The sequence below is a fragment of the Lutra lutra genome, chromosome 2, assembly GCF_902655055.1.
Source record: "Lutra lutra chromosome 2, mLutLut1.2, whole genome shotgun sequence".
In the NCBI taxonomy this organism is placed as follows: Eukaryota; Metazoa; Chordata; class Mammalia; order Carnivora; family Mustelidae; genus Lutra; species Lutra lutra.
The window spans coordinates 145,501,920-145,523,950 of record NC_062279.1 but is presented as its reverse complement, the minus strand read 5'-3'; the positions used below and the strand labels follow the sequence as shown (position 1 = coordinate 145,523,950).

General features: G+C 53.4%; 2 protein-coding genes across 11 annotated transcripts in view; both read right to left on the bottom strand.

Annotated features, from left to right (window-relative positions):
- C2H4orf50 (chromosome 2 C4orf50 homolog) overlaps positions 1 to 14,456 on the bottom strand; it is a 48,473-nt gene extending 34,017 nt beyond the window's left edge. The window contains exons 1-4 of the mRNA XM_047718843.1: positions 12,738 to 14,456; positions 10,968 to 11,363; positions 7,532 to 7,670; positions 4,215 to 4,808 (exon numbers count right to left, since the gene is read on the bottom strand). Of these exons, the coding sequence (XP_047574799.1) occupies positions 4,215 to 4,808; positions 7,532 to 7,670; positions 10,968 to 11,254 (1,020 nt within the window). The 5' untranslated portion in view covers positions 11,255 to 11,363; positions 12,738 to 14,456. The remainder of the gene's footprint in view (positions 1 to 4,214; positions 4,809 to 7,531; positions 7,671 to 10,967; positions 11,364 to 12,737) is intronic.
- The window catches only part of JAKMIP1 (janus kinase and microtubule interacting protein 1), a 123,456-nt gene continuing 115,875 nt past the window's right edge, over positions 14,451 to 22,031 (bottom strand). For 5 of the 10 annotated variants that reach the window (XM_047718826.1, XM_047718828.1, XM_047718825.1 and 2 more), the window contains 3 exons: positions 19,443 to 19,508; positions 16,189 to 16,233; positions 14,452 to 14,999 (listed from right to left, as the gene is read on the bottom strand). In XM_047718826.1, coding sequence (XP_047574782.1) covers positions 14,970 to 14,999; positions 16,189 to 16,233; positions 19,443 to 19,508 — 141 coding nt within the window. In that variant the 3' untranslated portion in view covers positions 14,452 to 14,969. Of the gene's footprint in view, positions 15,000 to 16,188; positions 16,265 to 19,442; positions 19,509 to 22,031 lie in introns of all 10 variants that reach the window. The other 5 variants (XM_047718835.1, XM_047718829.1, XM_047718832.1 and 2 more) reach the window with 5 other exon arrangements.

The following is a 22,031-nucleotide window of genomic DNA, read 5'->3' as shown; positions in this document are numbered from 1 at the left end:
AGGGTGCACTCACTAAAAAGCAGACACGTTTGCAGGCAGGCCTTTCTTGTCTTGCAAACCACAGTCCTTTTAAATTTCCTTTCACCCACGCCCTGAGCAGAAACCCCCTCCCCAAACACCTCCCCAGGTCAGGGTTTGTCCTCGCTATGGTCTGTTCCTTCAGGGACCTGGGTCCCAAGTGATGTGTTCTGGAAACCGGCAAGTGTGAGATCCCAGGCAACTCATGTGTCTCCTCTGGACTATGGGGTCAGGTACAAGGACGCAGATACTATCTGGCTACCTCCCAGAGCTGATGAGATCCTGTTTGGAGCAGTGTTTGTAAACATAAAGCGAGTAAAACCTCTTCCCATGAAGACTAGCACCAGCCTAATGCATACCTCCTTGCCCAGAGCACATCAAACGTAACCAGTGGGCTGCCGGGGGGGGTGGTGCTCCCTGATGATCTGTAATGGTTTTCTATCTGATACACACTTCCCTGGGGCTAGACACTGCTCCAGGTTTCCCAGTTTCTATGCCTCCCTCTAGCACTGCCACTGTGAAGCAGTCCCTTTGCTGGAAGCTTCCATTTGCCATAGGCAGTGGAGCGAATATCTTCCCAGGTCACTTACCCCCTGAGCCACTAGTTCACCAAGACCCTCCCAGTTGTGACCAAAACCTGGGGTTCAAGGCTATCTTAAACAAGGAGGAAAACACTTCCCAGGCCCCACACAGTGAGAATAAGGACTTCCAGCGGTGGGTCATGCCGCTACAAGGACACAAGGAAGGAACGAACTGGGAAGATTGGGAAAGTCTTAGAGGAAGCAGCATTCCCACTGAATGGAGAGAGAGCAGCAGAGTTTATTGAGCAGCCGAGAGGAGCAGGTTGAAGCTTCTAGACACAGGGAAGGCTGCAAGACCGAAGAGCCTGGATTCATCAGGGTCCTGAGGAAGCTCAGTGTGGCCAAGGCAGGGTGGTGGGAAAGAGCAGGCCATGAGCCTGAAGGAGGAGGCCAGCCTAGAGCACCAGGGGCCTTGAATGCCACAGGGAGGGGGTTGAACTTGATCCCGGGTGACAGCGGCCAGGAGGATTACAAAAGGAGATCACTAGGGGTCACCACAGCTATCCAGAGAAAGGCACTGAACCCCTGCCTATAGCTCTTGACCTCTCTGTGTCCCTTCGGAAATGTACTGTGGGCTTTAGGAAATCACACACCCGTGCAATGTTCTCAGAACTCTGCCTACATTTCATAAGTGTTCAATTCTACACCAAGACCCTTAAGGGCACCAGCAGTTTTGTTATCAATAGGCTCTATCATTTAATTTTTTTTTTTAGATTTTATTTATTTATTTGACAGTGAGAGAAAGATAGAGCGAGCACAAGCAGGGAAACCACAGAGGGAGAACGAGAAGTAGGCTCCCCTCTGAGCAGAGAGCCGATGTAGGGCTCGATCTCAGGATCCTGGGACCATGATCTGAGCTGAAGGCAGACACCCAGGGACTGAGCCACCCAGGTGCCCCTCTCGCATTTAAATTTTAAATCTCAGTTACACTTCCCTTCAAGCTGCTAACTGGCTGGAACTTTGCATCTTCCGGTGGCCCTCTCGGGAGGACTTCTTGCTCTCAAGATGGCCCTTCTGACTCCAAAATGCCCCAAGTCCAGGCTGTCACTGACCTCTGAGAGTAAGACAGAGCCTGGCAGACTGTCATACCCCATCACCCTGGGTCCAGCCCCCATTCTAAATGCCAGGACCCCCAGCAGCAACCCATGGACGGTCAGGCCCCTTCCTCAGCCCCACGCTCTGCACTCAGATGGTTTTGTCATCCTGTGCAGACAGGGAACTGTCCTGGGCACTCTCCAGTCCCTGGACCCAGCCAAAGCCTAAGCCAAGCAGAGGCAGCAAGGGGGTACCTGTGAGAACCTAAATTACTAAGTCACGGGCCAGGATGAGCTGGAGGGGCAGAGTGTGGCGTTCACAAACCCTGGGAGCCTGGGGGGACAACTTCTGCCTCACCACTTCGTATCTCTGTGATCCTGGGCAGGTCACAAGCCTCTCCGTACCTTCACGTCCTCCTCTGTGAAATGAGGATAACACACTGCCTCCCTCCAAAGATTGTGGATGGACTAAACGAGTGGCAGATACAGAGCCCAGAAAACAGCATCTGGTACAAAGATGCTCTTGTGAGTATCAGGGACCATCGACATCCCCCCACACAAAGCTGGTGAGGGAGCACATGTCCCTAACATCAAGGAACTGGAACCCACAGTTTTACCACCTCACAGGTCTTCATAACTGTTCATCCACAGGGACAATTGTCACGGGTTGAATGGTGTTCCCCAGAATTCCCAAGTTAAAGTCTTAATCTCTAGAATCTCAGAATGTGACCTGATTTGGAAATGGGGTCTTTATGGATTCAATTAGTTACGATGAGGCCCATTTGTGTGACCAGTGTCCTTATGAAAAGGGGACACTGGGCACAGAGATAGACGTGCAGACAGGAAAGACGCTGGGAAGACACAGAGAGAGGACGGCATCCACCAGCCCAGGAGAGGGGCTGGAACAGACCCTCCCTCATAGCCTCAGAGAGAACCAACCCTCCAGACACCTTGACTTTGGACTTCAGGTTCTAGCACTGCTGTTCAAACTACTCGGTTCATGGTCCTCCATCACGGCAGCCCCAATAAATGACAATTTCCATCTATACACCATTTATTTTCTGGAATTACAATAAGATACCAATATGAAATGGACACTGGTCTCCTTTTATCTGATGGGTGAAATGGAGGAAGAGTGAATAGATCACACAGGAGAGAGACAACAAGAGCATAAAGTAGTAATTTTTTTTTAAATGGCCACAGGGAAACTCATTATTAAAATGATCTATGCAGAGAGACACCATAGAACATTTAAAATTCTAGTTAATTTGAAATAGATTTATCTTATCCAAAAAAAATTGATTTTTTGTTGTTGTTGTTAGTTTGTTTAATGAGTAGTCTTCTTTCGGTAAGGTTGTTCACTGATTTTTTTCCTTAAATGTAAATCGACCTGGTAAAGATAAGCACAATCTTGATCTTTTGGGAGTGATCTCTTGGGAGGGGGCTGAGTTAACTCTCTCTTCTCAGGGAGGCAGGTTGGTGCAGGAGAAACAGAGCACTTTGGACCCCCATCAAATCCGGACCAAGTTCTAGTTCTGCTCCCTACTAGCTGTGTGACAACAGATCAATGCACTACCTCTCTGGGCTTCCATTTCCTTATATGTGGGGTGGGGATACCAATAGGGCCCAATTAAAGAAATAATGCCTTGGAGAACCCCCAGGACGGTGCTGAGCACAGGGCAGGAATATCTTAAACATAAGTTTTTACTCTTCTGTCAAATGAATAAATAAATGTCCAGTCTGCCCTTCTTTGCCGATCTTAAGAAACTTGTCCAAAGTCACACAGCTAGTAAATAAGAGAACCAGAAGAACACCCAACCCTGTGCGTTTTTCTGCTGCTAGCCCTGGGGAACTTCTGTGTACTGGTGTAGGACCAGGGCTACTACGACCCATCCCACCCAGACCCTGCCCTCAAGGAGCTCACAGTCTAACACAGGAGAAATGAAGATTCACGTATGGCACTGCGGGCAGGGAACCATCCCCACCTTTGGAGCTGTGTGGGAGACAGAAGAGGGTCATCACCTCTGGAAGGAAGGGAAGGCTCAGGAAAGCTTTCCAGGCAGTTACATAATAGCGCACACCCAAAGCGGCTCATCCGGCTCCGGCTCCGGGCCGGGCACACAGCAGGGACTCATTAACTGCTGGATGGATGGAGAGACAGAAGGGAGCACGTGATGAAGGGTAAAGGGTAGCTGGCTGGCTCCCTGCAGAGCGGCTGCATGGAGAGATGGATGGGCAGGTGGTAGGGTGAATGAGATGGTGGAGGGTGGGAAGACAAGCGGATGGACACAAGTGGTGGTCAGTGGGTGGACAGGTGGTTGGGTGGATGAGAAGGTGGACAGATGGCTGGTGGGGTGAGTGCGTTGGAGGATGGGTAAGTGAGGTGTATGACTGACTAGCTCTGCCCTTAGGTGGGTAGGTGACTGATGGAACCAGGATGGATGGATAAGGTTACTTGGGTTGGGTGAGTGGATGGAGAGGAAGACTGGAAATGAAGGAGCTGGTGACTTAACACGTGGCTGTAGAATAAAGTTAGAGAAAAATTAAAAAATCACGCATGCCCTGGGTTGCAGCCACTTACCGGGCTGCAGTGGCCAGCAGCGGCGTTGCTGCGTGCGCTCTCCCCTGGGGCCTGGGCCCCAAGGGCCTCTCGCAGGCTCTGGTTTTGCTGCGCGAGGTCCTCCACCTGGCCCTGCAGGCCGATCTCCGACAGCTTGAGCTCATAGATGTAACAGCGCAGATCCTCCAGCTGCACGCGGAGCCGGCGCTCGGTGGCTCGCTGCTCTCGAAGCCGGCGCGCCGCCTCTTCCCGCTCGCGCTCCCTGCGCTCCGCCGGCGCCTGCAGAGCGCGCATCTCCGCGGCTTCGCCGGGGTCATCCCGGGGGCAGGCCGGGCCGAGTCTGCCGGGGCTGCCTGGGGCCGGGACATCCAGCTCGGCCAGCAAGAGGCCAGCCGCGCGACACAGGCGCCGCACGTCCCGCTCTAGCCGCTGCACCTGCTCCCGCAGGCCGCGCTCCTGCTCGCGCACCAGGCCCAGCTGGAGCCGCTGGGTCCGCCGGCAGCGCTCCAGAGCCGCCGCCTGCCGCCCCAGCGCCTCGTCCTTGCGCTGCAGCCGCTCCCGCAGCCGCCGCAGCCGCCACCGCTGCCGCCGAGCTGCACGCTCCTTTTCCAGAACCTACAAGTTGGCGGTGGATGAGGGCGTCAGGAAGCCAGCCCAGGGGACACACCGTCGCCCACACTGTTTTATTTTAAACTTCCATATTTTTGTGCATGGGTTTTTTTTTTTTTTCGTGCATTAATTTCGCATTAAAATATTGCATCAAATATTTATTTCATTACTGAGATTTTACAGAGGAGGAGTATCTCCCTTACCTCACCCTCCTAGGAGCCCCGCACATCCGGAGTTCACTGGGCTCTTGCAAGGAAATTGTGTGCTGGGCTGCCTGGGCATCAGCTGGGGCACACGGAGAAGGCTGCCCCCGTCGTTTCAGTACTGAACACGTCCACACCACTTTGTAAAGAGCTGCCGCCTAGACCTGCCTGAGTTTCCCCACGTCCACCCAGGACCTCCCAGATCTCTCCATTTCCCTAACCCTAAAGGGTTAATGCCTGGCCCTGCAAAGGTCAGCCCTGGTTTCTGGGTGGGAGATACAGCACACAGCTGTTCCTTATTGTGCATAGCCCCAAGCACCGGGCACTATTACTGTCCCCTTGGGGTGCTCAGAAGCAGCTAGCACAATCCCACTGTGCTACAAGTCACCACGGCTGGAATTTGAACTTCTGTGTATCTGACTCAAGGCTTTTTCCTCAAAGTCTGGACAATATATCTCTCTGTTCTTGGACCCAGCCCTCTCCCGGCTCTGGAGCTGTGAGCTGGACTGGAGTGACCCGGCCACGGTGAAAATGGGAATCCTTGCCCACTTCTATGCAGGTGGTGCCGTGTCCTTTTTAAGCTCTGTCTCAGCCCCGAGTGCCTGCTGACCACCGGCCACTGCTGTGGCCCAGGAGAGCTTGCAGAAGACACAGCACAGAGTGCGGTGGAAGAGGTAAGCCCAGGGATGGCCCGGCAGGCTCTGACAGCTGTTCTTGGGGGCCATGGGGCAGATGAAGCTGGAGTCCCGATTCCCTGACGGGAAAACTGCTCCCAGTTATCCCAGAATCAGCTCCATCACCCGACGGGTCTGCCTTTATTGGCTTTCAGAAGGATGACAGGTCACTACAGAAACAAGGTCACTTTGCATATGCAAATGATTTCCTAGGACCATGACAACAAGAGGGCAAAACTGCCATTTGGCAAATATCAGGTACACAAGGCAGAAAAACCTCATCCGTGCGCTCCTGCAAAACTTTCTCTGAAATGCAGATACCATGGAGGAGCTGTAGCTGGGCCAAGCAGTCTCGAAGGGATGCTGAGCAGACACACCGCCCCTCAGACCTTGTGCCCCTCCCCTCATCTGGAACTGGGGTTGCCTGACACTCTGGGAAACACACTTTCAGCCCATGTCCCGTGACATGCACACGTGTGCCACAGAAACAGAAATTTCACAGAACAGCATTCCTTGTACGCTAATGCCCTTTCTTATTTCCTAGTTGATCTCGTTTTTAAAATGCTGGTTGCAACAGGGAACTGGTTTGATGACCCACAAGTGGGCTTCTACCTGCAGCTGGATGGTCACTGCTGGGCTCTCTGGGGTCGGGGAGTGGTGGCAGGGAGGCTTTGAAAGCCGCACACAGCCGTCCTGGGAGCCTGTCGTTTCTGCCTCTGCGGTGTTCCCCAAGTGTCCCCTACCTCCAGCCTTCATCACCCCTGGAATCTTGCAATAAAGGCTAATATTTATGAAAGCAGCTGGTGTTATTCACTGCAACTATTGTGTTTTACATGTACTAACTCACTCAGCCCACACAATAGCCCCAGACAGTTGGGACTATATCATTCCCATTTCACAGAGGAGGAAACTGAGACCCAGAGAGGTTAAATCACTCGCCACAGGTGACACAGCCAGGGAGTGGCAGAGTCATGGTTTGGCACCAGTCACTGCTTGTCCAAAACACTAACTTGTCCCCGTGCCTCCATCTCTCTCTCTCTCCCATGCAATTAGAATAATTGCCCCAAAACCCTATCCTGAGCCTCTCCTGTCAAAGTCCCCCAAAGCCTGCTCCTCATTGCAATTAATATTTGGTCCACACCATGGTCCTTGCAACTTGGCCCTTCTGGATCCCTCCAGTCTTGCCAGCGCCCTCTCTGTGCCCACACCCTCTTCTCTGGCTCCAGTATGTTCTCCCACGCTCCTGTGCCCTTGCACAGGCTGTCACCTCACACGCCCTTCCCACGAGGGCCAACTCAGTTGGCTCAGTTCTCTGTAGCTCCCCTCTACCCTCGACTCCATGCACACACCATGTGCCTGCACCTTTCCCCTGACACCTGGCATCCAATTTGGGAGGTCCTTGTCTCCTATCCATGTCCCCACCTGCATGCCAGCTCCCGAGGGCAGGGACCCTACATTAGTCATCAGCTTGCCCCTAGGCCAGAGCTGGCTTCCCTGGGGCATGGAAATAAATTTCTGTGAGCACACGGCCCCTACAGGTCAACCAATGCTCTCACCAACCCACACCCCTTGCGGATCCCAGCCGGGACCCTGGGGAGGCAGACAAGGTGGGATGTGGATCCCATTGTACAAGTGGGGCAACTGAGGCCCAGAGAGGCCCTGGGAACTTGCCCCTGCCTGTATTGTTGGAATGAGGTCCCCTCTAAACCCCCTGGCTAGGCTCTCACAGCATCCCACCCCACCCACCCACTACCCACCCCCAACCCAACGGCAGCCGCTGCCTCCTCTGAGCACATGGGGCCACCCTGCAGGGTCAAGAAACAAGTTCTGGAAAGAAGAGGGGACACGGTACCTGGCTGGCCAGCTCCCGCCGTAGGGCTTGCAGCGTCTCCTGGGCTCGCACAGTGGCGCTCCTTTCCTGTGCCACACGGGCACCCAGCAGCTCCACCGTTCGGAGAAGGTGTCTTTCGGAGAGCTCCAGCTCCTGGATCCTGCAGCATTGAGGCAGGAAGATTCTTAATCAGGAGGCAGTAAACATGGCCAAATATTCTCACCAACACTGAGGCCAACCATCTTTTTTTTTTTTTTTCTGGTCATTGACCAATTTGAAATTCTGACAAAATCACATTTCGTGAAACATTCATACACATGTAAGATGATCTAGACTACGTCAGAAGTATCTACGCAATAATAATGCACCCTGCCTCAGGAATCTTAAGACTCTTCTTCCTAAGCCAGTAATCCCGAGTTCAGGCGATACCAACAAAGAACAGAGCCAGGGACCCATGGCCTGAGAGCTTTGTTTGTGTTGTTTCAATCAACCCTCACATTACCAGCCTGCAGGTGAGTTCCCCTACTGCTCCTTCACATGCCAGAAAACTCAGGATCCGAGAGGCCAGGCAACTCGCCCGAGGTCACACAGCATCCTAGAGGCCAGACTGACTCCCAAACTCATACTTTTAACCCTACGCTCTACTGCCCGTGTGTTGCTTTAAGCCACCGAGTTTCAGTATTGTGTTTTCGAAGCCCTTGGGCACCGATATGCTTAGAATAGGAAATGGAAAATGGAGTACCATTTTTCAGATTAAGGACCAGTTAAATATTTCTACTCAGTGCTGCATAGAACAAGGAAGCAGGGAGACCTCCCCAAGGCAGGAGAAGAAATGGTGTGGCTGCTGTTACACTCTGGGCGGGCCGCCTGGGTTCAAGTCCCAGTCCCCCGCCATGTGACTGGACATGTGGGTGACCATGGAGATGTCACTGAACTGCCCTACGCCTTCATTTCCCCAACTGTAAGTTGAGGATAATACTATCACCCGATCTGCGGTATTGCTTTAAGGATTAAATATGTGAATATGTAAACACCATAAAATACATCACTAGTTTTGATGCCGTGTTCCAAGATTCATCGTTTATGCACCATACCCAGTGCTCCACGCAATACGTGCCCTCCTTAATACCCACCATCAGGCTCACTCATCCCCCCACCCCTTGTCTCTAAAACATGTGAACAAACATGTAAACTGTGCCTGGAACCGAGTGAACACTCAAGGAGGGCAGAGCTACTGATAGTCTTGCGGCATTTATGGCATTTATGTTGGAGAGGAATACGCATGATTGACAAGGTAGTTAAGACGGGACTGGGTTTTCTTTCTCAAATTTCTAACTACTCTCTTTGTTCTTTTTATCATAAATACTTAAAGAATTTTCTTTCCTTATTTTAGCGGGGGAGGAGCATAGGGAGAGAGAAATTCAAGCAGACCCTGTGCTTAGCATAGAGCCCCATGTGGGGCTCGATCTCATGACCCCGAGATCACAACCAGAGCTGACACCGAGAGTCAGGTGCTTAACTGACTGAGCCACCCAGGAACCCCATAATAAATAGTTTAGAATTTTAACTCTTTCATCAGAATGAAGCCCAGTATACACTACCAACCTTTACTGTACCCTGGCAAGATGACACCCACAGTCAAATTAACCCAGTGTGCATTCAGATCCTGGCTTCCGCTCTTAGTGATCCTGGATAATACAGTCTGTCCTCCCTGCCCCAGCTCCGCTCATGCAGGATGGGGTGGCCCACCTTCTGAGAACAGAGGACACAGCCCAAATTTCTCCATAGGTAGGTCCAGGATGACCCCTCCCAAGTGGCCTCACCCCGGGCCCCAGTCCCAGAGGCCCCCTCCCCTCCATCACCTCCCCTCCCACCACTCTCCTTGCATGGAGGGGTCTCCTTTGGTAGGGGTTTCCCATCATTTTCCCTGGGCCTGACGACTTTCTGGTTTTCACTGCCATCTTTCTGGAGAAAGATTTGAATCCACAACCATGTGGGGTTACACCACAGCTCTTTCTGGGGCTGGGAGGGCCCTACCTTCCCTGGGTCTCAACCCCAGGGCTGACGTGTGTCCCCTCAAATTCATATGCTGAAATCTTGCCCTCCAGCCCCTCAGAACATGACTGTATTTGGAGACAGAGACTTTACAAAGGTAGCAGAGTTGCCATGACGTCATCTGGGTGGACCCTAATCCAATCCGACTAGGGTCCTTACAAGAAGAGGGGATTAGAACATGGACACGCACAGAGGGATGGACACGTGAGGACACAGGGAGAAGGCGACCATCTACACACCAAGGAGAGAGGCCTCAGAAGGAACCTGCCTGCTCCGTGAACTTGTGACTTCTAGCCTCCAGGACTGTGAGACAGCACAGTTCCGTGAAGTCTCCCAGTCTGTGGTTCTCCATTAGAGCAGCCTCAGCAAACTAACATAACTCAGCATGCAATTCTGGGGTGGGCCGGTGCAGGCGGCAGAATGATTGAGTGATCAATGAATGAATGAAGGAATGGAGGGATGGCTGGACAACCTCATCAAGTAACAAAACTACTTTCTTGCTATGTGAATTCCTACCTGTAAAAAGTCTCACGAAGAGGAAAAAAGATAAAAAGCACATGTAAATATACATTTAACAGCTTGCCTTTATTAAAATGAAGGAAAATACAAGAAAATGGTGAAGTCCCAGATAAATCCAAGATGCTTGGCTGCTGGGATCACGGTAAGCCTGTCAGGGTGGATCCCAGGTGTGACCATCCTGCATCTCCATGTGGGATTTCCCCCGACATGCACAAAGGACCCCACCTCACTCTGCCGGGCTTTGTACCGGATAACGGTCAGGAAACAGCACAGGCTAAGAGGAGGACCTGGGCTCGTATCCCAACCTCTGAACCCTGTCACTTCCACCAGGAGAACAGAACCGAGGCCAGGAAAGTCAACAGTGAGAAACAAGCGCAGAAAGTCTGTCATAAAGATGACGGAATTGCTAAAAGGCCAGACAGAGAGGAACGGCGACCCAGAGATGAGCCCCTGCCAGGTGCCCCTTTGCCCCTGCAGATTTCTGGGCTTAGGAGCTGATACTGGGTCTAGGAGCCAGCCACCAGGCAGGGGAGGACCAGAGAGGACGCCCAAAGCATGGCTGGGACACTGCGGATTGGGACACTGCGGATTGTCACCCTGAGCAGGAGAGGGCAAAGTACCCTGGCCTCTCCCTTCCTCCTCCACTCCTCCCTCCCATTGGCTGGGCCCCCATGGAAGCCAGAGTACGGAAGCCTGGGACATGGTGCAGGCTCAGCCCCTGACGTGTGGAGCAGAGGACGGAACGGAGGAGGAACCAGAGGGGAGGCTGCCCCAGGCATCACATCCTCAGCTGCAGACACAAGTCAACATACCATCTAACCCCATTAAGATGCCCAGGAGTCAATCGTTCAATACACCAAGAAGATCCAAACGTCTTATTTACCTGCTCCTTAGCTTGGACTCAGACATCATGTACTGGTCCACAGCGGCCAACAGCTTCTGCTCAGAGGATTCCAGCTGCTTCCTGAGTGTGCCTGGGTCCACATCGGGGCTTCCAGCAGCTTCGTCCGCAGGACAGCCCGGCTCTTCACCACTGTCCTCCGCGTCCTGAAATACCCAGCACGTGTCGATCTTCACATCCACATTCATTACGTCAAACCCATCGCTGCTGGGTGCCCTGACCACATAGCTGAAACTCTTCTCCATCCGTCCTGTAGCTGTGGGTTCCATCCCAGACAAAGGTCACAGGTCACGGCTTTGTAACAGTGAGTAGATTTGTAGCACTGACTTTCTGGAGATTTCCAGATGCCTGCAGGGCCTTCAGATTGTGCAGAATACCCTTTGAGGAGGGCAAGAACAGGTGAATTATTCACGAGTGGGCCTTGGGTTTCACTCACACGCATCATACAATATGAATGAAGTCCTCTCAGTTTACAGTTCTGGCAGGCCAGAACGCACCCAAAGCAAGAAAACATCACAGAAAAGTCACTTGGAATTAAGTGTTTAACCATGGGGCGCCTGGGTGGCTCAGTGGGTTAAAGCCTCTGCCTTCGGCTCAGGTCATGATCCCAGGGTCCTGGGATCTGGCTCCACATCAGGCTCTCTGCTCAGCGGGGAGCCCGCTTCCCCTCTCTCTCTGCCTAATTGTGATCTGTCAAATAAATAAATAAAATCTTTTAAAAAAATAAATGTTTAACCATGCACACAGAGAGGTAAACTGAAATTTCCAGGCAGGACCATCAGAAATATAAACTCTCAGTGGTGCAGCTCAAGTCTGACCCTCAAGCTCTATGCCTCCTCTCTGAGGACAGGAAACGTTGATCAGGGACCTAGAGCTAGTGCTGCACTTCGCGCGTCACCTGAGATCTTGGTCACGTCACCCTAGCTGGTCCGACTGTGCCGCTAACCCTAGGAAGGAGGTGGGCATTATCATACCCATTCTGTAGATGGTGAGACAGAGGCTCCAGAAAGTGGAGGGCCTTGTCCAGGCCTCATCTAGGAGAAATGCTAGAGTCAGGATTCAAACCCGGGTCTGAATCCAAAACTTGGGAGGTGAGAAATGAACACGCCATGAGCCCGGCAGGAACAAACATGTCCTGCGGGAGGGAGCTGGGGGCTGGAGGCACTTGGGATGGTGGACCGCAACTGGAAGAGGTAGGCAAAGGATTCTACCAGGCAGAGGCAGCCTGGGTGTCCCAGCCCACAGCGCCACCAGAACGGTATGGGGGGAGGGACACAGGGGTGAGCACTGGACTTCCCTGCCCAGCTATGCACGGGTTGCCACTCGTCACAGAGGAGGCGGGAATGAGGGGGATGGGCTGCACCACGTACCAGGAACTTGACAAGACTCTCCCTACAGCCTCCCCAGCAAATCTGTGAGGAGGGTGGTGGGAAAGGGTGTACAAGACACTGACCCAGGGTTTGCCTGACCTTGTAGTTCTTCTGTCCCGGGAACCACACCCATGGGGGACCTTGTGCTACGAGACAGCCATGAGAGGTGTACACCACCCTCCCGCCCCAGGAATGGAGGGCTGTGAAGTAGTCCAGGTACAGGTCTGCTGGGCCACCAGAGCTCTGAGGTCCCATGACTACAATGCCTCTTGGAACTGGCCTGTCCCTGGCAGGAACTTTGGAAGCAGTGCCCAGGACAGTCACAAAAAACAATGACTCCTATTGGGGACTTGGGGTTTCAAAGCCAGGGCCGCCCCCATACCTGCTTGTGTGTCTCACTCCCTTGCACCTGCGCTGTCTCAGAGAATGGGTCCTGGTCCCCCAGGGACTGGATGATCTCCTTTGTGGACGAGTCCCATTGAGGAAGCCATGGATACTGCCTGTCACATGTCCTGCCAGGATCCGGGAGTCCTATGGGTCTGCCCAGTTATGCCTCACAGAGACAAGAGGCAAGGGACTGCATGGGAACCATCACCCCCATCCCCATCTTCTGAGAAGAAGTTATGACTCAGAGCAGCAAGTACTTTGCCTGCGTCTGCTGTGGGAAAAGGGCCAGGCTGGGAGTGGACCCAGATGGGTCTGACTTCAAAGCCAACAGCATTCCTGTCCTGTTGTCTGAGTAGGAGAGCTGAGCAGACAGAAGGATGGGGACGGGAGGGCATGAGGACCACACTCCTGGACGCTCTTGCAACAGGAAGGAGACAGACACTCGGTGCCACAGAAAATCTTCCGAGACCCGTGTGCAGCTCCTGGACTTCTATCTACTAAGTTAGCAAAGCAGGGGCTCTTGGTGCTGCCTGGAGCCCAGCGGAAGCAGACGGGTGTTCCTTCGCACTCACTGCCTGGTTCCACACTCCCTTCGTTACCCAGGATGCACAGCTGTCTGTCTTCAAGCAAAGACATCGGTTCATTCATATTTGGATACCAAATACTGGTAAGTCGTGGGGGCTGGTGTGGCAGGTGCTTTGGGTTTAGATTTCAACAGAGAATGGTCACTTCTCAGCTGTCCTGGTGTGCGTTTGCTTAGAGCCCCTCCCCCCCCCCAACTCTTTGATTTGGTTTGGACATTCTGCCCCATCTGGCGGGGGCACATCTTCTGTGCCCACTGCCACCTCCTTCTCCATCCTTGGTTTGCCCTTCTGTGAACTTCCAGCCTCTCTGTTGGGCTCCCATCTCAGCGGGGCTCCTCAGCGGCCTCAATCTCAGTCACTCGGTTTTCTCCAAAGGTTCTTCTTCCTAGAAATCCCGGGGTTGCTCTCGCAGCCGGTCCTTGGGATCAGCCCGTCCCTGCTGGTTCTCCTAGGGCGCTTGTCCTCTCCTTCGTACCTTCTGTTTCCCTTCACCCCTCCTAATTTCACATGTCTCCTTCCAGAAGTTTAGGAGAGAACAGTAGCATGAGCAGGGGTTTCTCTAGGAGATGCTCGCCCACCTACCCCACCCGCCCTAAAATAACAGCAGCAGCAACACCCCCAAGCCACTTCCCTTCCCAAGGGCTCCCACTGGGGCCGACTCTCGCCAGCTCCTGCCTGTCCTCCCTGCTGCCCCACTCTGTCTCTTAGGAGGTTCCATTCCGAGGCCAGGCTCCTGAGATCAGGGAGGACTCCCTCCTTCACCACGGTGAGATCGCGGCCCTGGTGTCAGAGGGAGGCTTGTTCCCCACGGATGCTCCATGCTACACTCCACCTTCTAACATTTTCCCTCGACAGTGCCTTGCAAACTACAACCTAGATGAAAGGCCGCCTGAGAACGGTGTGGTCTGTGTCCACCTTCTCATTCCTCATTCCATGTGGCCCCAGGGACAGTCATGCTCTGGGACTGTCACCGTGTCACACCCACAAAAGTGATGGAGCCTGTGGCTTCTTTCTTGGAAATCTGAGGTCCTCGGATCTGCCCTCCACAGTGGGTGACTCTCTAGTCCCTCCTCAGAGTCCTGCTTGTTCTCTCTCTCTCTCTCTCCCCCCCTCCCTCCCTGGTCATCATCTAATGGATCTGAAGGGATTTGCTGACCAGGGTTTGAACTTGGGTTCGAATCACACGGACATTTGCAAGTCACTCTGGCTGACAGATTCCAGGGTACACAGAGCACAGTTCATGGAGACATATGTACATAGGTCTATGTCCAGCTGGACATGCCCCCGTGGCTGGGGGGCGGGGGGCATGCAGAGCAGGGACAAGGACTCCGGCCCAGTCCCTGACAGTGCAGTGGCCCTCCAGTGACTCAGTTTCTAGTAATTGCACTTAGTTTCCTGGTATTCAGGTCTCTGCCCCTCAGGCTTGGAACGTGCCAGAGTGGGGACTCGGATGAGGCCCCGAGCTTGACAAAAATCCCCATCGTCTTCAGGGCTCCTGTAGCTCGGCCCAGCCGGGACCCAGCCATGGATCCAAAAGGCCTCCTCATCGAGTACTCGTGGATTCTGTGTTCAGTCTCTGGCTTGAAGTAGCTTGTTTTGCTGTTGAATTTTGCTTTGAGTGGGGCCGGGGTTGCCGTGGGGACTCAACATATTCCATAAGCAATTTTTCTATCCTGTAAGATTAAAAAATAATTTGCAGTGTTGTAAGAATTGAGGGTTAAAAAAGGTTGGGGAAGCCCCTGGCTTACCTGTCCCACCGGCCCCTGCTGCTGGCCCAATCTCTCCAGCTGAGCCCACTGAGAGACTTTCCCTGACAATGTAGGGTAAGAGGAAACAGGACTCAGATGACCTGTCCTCCAGTACCTGACCCACCCCCCTCATGGTTATCCTCACTCTGCATCTGATTAGACCTGGGACCCTCCCTTCACTCACTATACAAACACTGCCTGAATGTCCACCACGTGCCAAGCACTGACCTAGGCCATGGGACCCAGAAGATACAAGGCAAAACCCTGTGCTCAGAGGCCAGGCTCAGGGCTCCCATGAGAATATCAGTCAGGAAAGGAACCAGCAGCAGACCTCAGCCTGGGGATCAGGCAGCTAGTGGGCACTGTGGGCCTCCCGAGAGCTCAGAGGGCTCCCAGCCTGGGCTAGATTCAGAGGCAGAACTATAGATCCAGCGGACCTGGAAGAACCCCACCACCCCACCCCTTAGCCCTATCCCCAAGGAGGGCACTCAAAGCAAAGAGAATGGGGGAGGACATGGGTGCCCAAGCAGGAACTTGGGTGAGAGCTGGGTCCTGGGGCCAGGCAGGGGAGAGAAGGACCAACTGTTCTGATGGCTTCTGTCCCAAGTCCCTGAGCAACAGAACCAGGCACAGGGCTGGAGGGCAGGGAGCTGGGGGACTTGCCACACAGGCTTTCTGGGTATTTTATATTCAGGTCATGGACTTGCCCATCAGTCCACTGCTCCTGAAGACCCCTGACCCCAGAAACCTGCAATGGTCTGGTCCACAGGCAAGAGAGAACAACAGAAACTAAGCCAGAATAGAAAGAAACTTTGGAAAAACCACAACCCCCAGCCCTTTTGGAAGATGAACTACAACAGGGCAGCAACCAGGTCCCCACTGTCCCTTCTTCACAAGGAGCTTTCCCAACCTCCCTGGAGAGGGGGGACTCTCCAGCGACCCCTGGTGGCCCCCCTCCCTCATCTCGCTCCAGGGTACTGGGTCCCTGAGGAATCTGCCACAGACCACCTTCCCCAGAGCCTTGTCACTCAGGGAATGTTATGGTCAGAAATGGGAGAAATGCTCCTTTCCGGAAAATCATCATGTTTATCTGTGAAACTGAAGGGATACCAACCCGAGTTCTTTGCTCACTGAAGTCATCAAGGCCACAGAATGAATGCTAGTGAGAAAAACAAAAAAAGGAACAAAAACTATAAAATAAGACCAAAAGAAAATGAGGGGGGGGAGAAAAGAAAAGAAAAAGATGTAAGATACGTAGTATGGGATTCAGTGACACATTTCACAAGAACTACCACCCTGGGGTCGGGTTCAGAAGGAGGCCAGGGAAGTGAGCAGGCCAGGACAGTGACATCATCAGGAAACCCAACCTCCAGAGTCCTCCAGCACTCCCAACTGCTCTCCCCAGACACCCAGCTGACTCAGACAGACCCAGATACTTTCAGTGTTGAGACGTGGCTTTCCTGCAGACGGTGGCAGGACACGTTACAAGTGGAGGAAGGATGCTCCCATGGTTACAGCTGGTGGCTCCCACCGAAAGGCCGGGCCTGGCCTGCGCCCAAGGACCCAGTGTTACAATGTTACAATCTGTTACAATGTTTGTAACAGATACATGGTGGTTTTGTACTATAATGCCAACAGGGCATTTCAGAAGATGGACACAAAAAAGAAGGAAGAGCAGTTGAAGCTTCTCAGGACCCCCAGACCCATCTGCCCATGAGCAGAAGCACACCCCCCGCCCCAGCACCATCCCTGCCAGGGCCCACTCTCCAAAGAGACCATTATTTAAAATCTTTGGTGCCAGGGCACCTGGGTGGCTCAGAGGGTTGAGTCTCTCTGCCTTCGGCTTGGGTCATGATCTCGGGGTCCTGGGATCGAGCCCCGCATCAGGCTCTCTGCTCGGCAGGGAGCCTGCTTCCCCCTCTCTCTCTGCCTACTTGTGATCTCTCTGTCTGTCAAATAAATAAATAAAATCTTAAAAAAAAAATTTTGGTGGCATTCAATTCATCTGCTTTAAAAAGAAAAAATTAGTAGGGGGAAAAGTGGCCTTAAAGGAAGGAAAAATTACACAGATCCAGTTTGAAAGTAGATTTCTCTTTCTGGAAATGAATCCATGACTCGCTTTGCTCCAAAAGGATTGCTGCTCATTGGGTGGAACCTGTCAGAGCGCCATCCAGGGTTTTGAAAGTGGTTCTCCCTCCCACCATGACATAACTCCCTTAAATTGTTTATCAAAAAAAATTAAAATCTAAACAGCCACCAACTTTTACACAAGTTTTGGAATCACTGGAGGTTGGAGCTGGACAGGGCCTGTGTGGAGTCACCCAGCTGTCATTTTCCACATGGGGAAACTGAGGCCCCAGGAAGGGGAAGGACTTCCCAGTGAGGTGTGGCAGGGAAGGGTTCCTGGCCACCGACATGAGCCACGGACAATGGGGCTGCAGCCATTTTCCACTAGCAGCCCCAGGGAAATGTGTGTGGGTGCTTCTCATCCTACCGGCCCAACCAGGAGTCTGAATGCTGTTTGCTCCCCTTGGCAACTCCTTTGTGACGAAAGGACACAGACCAACATGCAAACGCTTTCTTTGACAAAACCAGAGGACAGAAGGGGGCTTTGCACATTGCCCAGGACCCACCTGCCTCATTTTAAGTGTGTGACCAGACAACAGTGGCATGCTTAAAGTCTCTTTGCTGTCCTTTCCTGCTCTGTGACCCATGTTGCTCACTGGAGTCCTAAAGCCCAGCTTGGGTGCTGAGACACACCCCCATGCTCATGCAGTCCTCACAACCACCCACAAGATGGGGAGAGATTTGAGCCCCCAGGCCAGGGCAAAGGGAGAAATCCCTCAGGGTTCCAGGGCTGGCCTGGGGCAGAGCTCAGACATACCTGCCTGCGAAGCCAGGTTATCCCCAGAGATACTTGGATGGAATTAGACTTGACATTCCCTTGGGACCTCAAAACAGCCCCAGAAGATTGTGGGGTGGGCATCTGGCCTACAGAGACACTAGGCATCTGCTTAAACCAGAATCCCACAGGGGTACCCAGGACTCTAGCACAAGACCCGCCTGAATCCCTGCGCTGAGCCAGCCAGCCATGACCCTCTGCTGCCCCCTACAGGACAGCACCGGCTGTGCAGGCTGGAGGCACTGAGGGTCTCTGTGAAGAGGAGGTACGGGAAGGTGACTCCTGCATCCCCTCAGGAAAGAAAGGGGAGAAGCTTCTGAACTGTCTTAGCATCATCTGAAGAGCTGTCCCGTCTGTTTGGGCCCACGGTGTCTGACTGCCTCCAGGACGGGGAGGGGCTGTTTTCCCATTTGTACATATCTGCCCTGAAATTGGCCCTCGGGGGACTTCCATGACCTTGACCCCACTTCAGGGGGTAGGTGGGCTTCCTCTCTCCTAAGACCTGTCTCAGGCAATGGAAACCTGCCAATGCTCTCCCTCCCTCTTCCTCCCCGGGGTGACTGCATATCGGACTTCCAGGTTCAGACCAGGGTCCCTTCCTCGGGCACATTGTCCTTGATGACCCCCAGGGTGGGGGTTAGAGCCTTCATGGGGCTCACACACTTGCGCTTACCTCTGTAACACAGAACCTGCTTTACTGGTCTACGACTCATCTATGACTCATCAGGCAAACAAGTGCGGTGCCCTATTCCATGGGGAGAACTGTCTTGGAAACAGCAACGCATACAAGCTGGTCCCTGAGCTCAAGGACGGATGGTCACTGGGTGGATGCACAGGAGGTGGGAAGGGCCGGACAGAGATGCCACACATGTGGCTCTGAGTGGCCCTCGTCTGTCTGCCTGGACCAAGGGAACATGCCAGAAGGGCTGAGCAGTGGCTGTGGCACCCAGAAGACCAGCTACCTCTTCCCAGCTGCGGGTTCAGGGTCCAGTATCCCCTCCCACAAAATGATGCTAACGCAGAGAGACACACGGGGCCTGGTGTCAACGTGGGGATAGGTCAGCCTTGCTTCCCGCCGGGAAGGGGAGAAACTCCCGAGAACACACCACTGGCACACAGAAGTCCTCTAAGATGAAGGGGTCCGTGGGATGTAACCAAGCCTGGCTTGCCACTCTAGAGAGGATCACACCGTCCCTGAAAAGTCTTTTGTGGGGGGGGGGGGCATCTCACCCCGGCTCTGCCCAAACACAAAGTTGGTCCCAAACTGCACTTTTCCTCCCTAGAAAAGCATTTGAAGGAGCTACTTATTTTGTGGATGTGACCATCTTGGGGGGACCAGGGCAGAGAAGGGAGCAAGAGGTGAATCCATTCTTGCATTAGAAAGCTGGCAGAGCGGAAGGACAAAGCCCCAGGGTGACCTGTCCCAGCAAGAAGCGGGGGAGGGGAGGGGAGGGCGCCCCACCTACCTTTTCCTCCAACTCCTTCAGATGTCTCTTCTGGGTCTCCAGCTTAGCCTCCAGTTCTCGGATTCTCTGAAACACACGACCTCGTGCATCAGAAAAGGTAAAATTTCTGGGTTCAAAACTTGCTCTTTACTCTTCACCGTGGTGCGTGTGGCACACCATCAGAGAAGTGGGCAAATACAGGCGGGCAGCGTGCCTGGCGTGCAGGCCCGCATCCCCACAGCCCGAGTCCAGATGGAGGGCCCCCAGCAGGAGGCTCCTTGACCCTCGCCCTCCACCACGGAAGGTCGATTTCGCCAGTTCTTGAAGCACACGGAAACAGAATCACACGGTGTGGACTCTTAGCACAGGATCTCTTTAAAACAGAAGCCTCCCATCTTGACCGGGACACGGAGGTGCCTGGGGCAGGCTAATAGAGATCATGGATTCGAGGTAGCATCAGACAATGTGCTTATGCAAGGCTGACAAGCTGGGGCAGGGCCAGCGAGGACCAGCCGTGGCCATCTCTCCCACATGCGCCCCAGCCCCTTAGAAGCCCGCTCGGCACGAGTGTGAAGATGGCCAACCATCCTGATCTGCTCAGGACAGTCCTGGTTTTGCCACTGAACGTCTGGGGTCCCCAGCAACCCCTCAGCCCCAGGAACCCAGAATGACTGGTCACCCTGTCTGCTGCTGCACCCACTGAATGCCCCTTGGGGCACACACCATAGCTCCAGAATTTACAAGCCCATTCCTTCCAGTTCCACGTGGCATCCCACCCAGGATGTCCCACAAGCACAAACTTTTCCAGAGAGTCACCCTTCAAGTGCTGGGACCAGCCACCCCTGACCACTGCCCAGCTGGCGGCCTCCCTGCCACACCTGAATGTAGGTGGAGAGTTCCATCCTGCAGTGTCCTTGGGCTGCAGGGCTGGTGACCCAGGCCAGGCCTTATAAACACTTGGCCTCCAGGGACTCTTAACCAGGCCTGGAGAAGCCATCCATGCATTCTGTAGGGCTATGGTTCTCGAATCCAGGTCAGGGTCACCTGGAGGGCTTGCAAATCACTGGAGGCCCCCAGCAGAGTTTCTGACTTGGTTTCAGGGGGTCAAGCCTGAGCACCTGCATTCCAGCGAGTTCCTGAGTGATGCAGATGCTGCTTGTCTGCGGACCCACTTTGAGAACTACCTCTGTGGACACATTCACCCATTTAACAAATACAGGTCAATGTGCCGGGGGCCCTAAGGAGTTTGCAGACAGAAGCATTCATTATTCATGTACCCAGATGGCCCACTGGATGAATGCAAATGTCACAGAGAAAATCCAGCAGAAGCAGGGACAGGGGTGGGGTGCTATTCTACGTGGGTGCTCCAGGCAGGGGACTCTGGAGCCCAGAGAGGAGAAGGGTGGGGCACTGAGCCTTGGGCTGGGAGAGCCAGCAGAGGAAGAGCCCAGCCCAGCACCCACAGTGTGCCAGACTTGGGAGGGGGCAGGGAATTCCAAGCAGAGGGAATAGGATACACAGGGACATGGGAGCAGGGGGATGGGGGCAGAGCTCAGAGGGTCTGGAACGTCCCAATGAGGAGCTCACAGATTTGGGGTATCGTGGGGAGCCTGTGAAGGGTTTTAAGCAGGGAAATGATGAGAGTTTGATTTTGGAAAGATCACACTGCCAGAAACAGGGAATAGACTGGCATGGAAGACACCAGAAAATTATTTATCCTCAGATATGAGGCCTCAGGCAAGGGATTCGACCTCTCTGGGCCTTGGTTTCCTGATCAATAATTAAAGGTCATTGTGTCGCCCATATCTGAGGGTCTACCAGCTGAATCTGTGCAAAGGTCTCAGAGCAGAGTTGGCATAGGGTACGCACCCCATAAAAGATTAGGAAACCTGTATGTTTCTGATTCTCTTCCACCCGAAGGAAGGGGTGTATACTTTGGTGTGGCCATGACTGTCCCCAAGGATCCCCTTGCAAAGTGAGGAGGTAGAGAGCACCCAATAATGAGCACAGAACTCAGCTGGGGGGACGCCTGGGTGGCTCAGTCAGTTAAAGCAACTGCTTTCAGCTCAAGTCATGATCCCAGGGTCCTGGGATCGAGTTCTGCATCGGGCTCCTTTGCTCAGCGGGGAGCCTGCTACTATCTCTGCCTGCTTCTCTCTGCTTGTGCTCACTCTCTCTGATTCTCTCTCTGACAAATAAAATCTTAAAAAAAAAAAACACAAAAACTCAGCTTGGCCCTAACCTGGTCTTTCACCCCAAGCTTAGGTGTTGCGGAATCACATAATTTCTAATATCTGAACCCCTCTTCTGTGACCCCATAACCCGAGGTGAAATGGGGGCTCCTGAGGCTGGGGGAAGGGCCTTGTATATTACAGGGTCAAGTGAAGGGAGGGTGAAGCTTTACAGCTTTCCAAAAACTTGCAAAAATGCCCCAGGAACAACTTCTAGGCTTTGAGGAAGAGGTCCCTGCCCTCACAGAGCTTACCCTCCAGTGGGGAGGGGGCAGCTAATTCCACAGGGCTGGGGCTGGGGGGGTCCCCAGGCTATGTCTGAATGGAAGGGGAGGACAGAAGGGACCTTTTTGTCCCTGACAAGGGGCCCAGCAGGTGC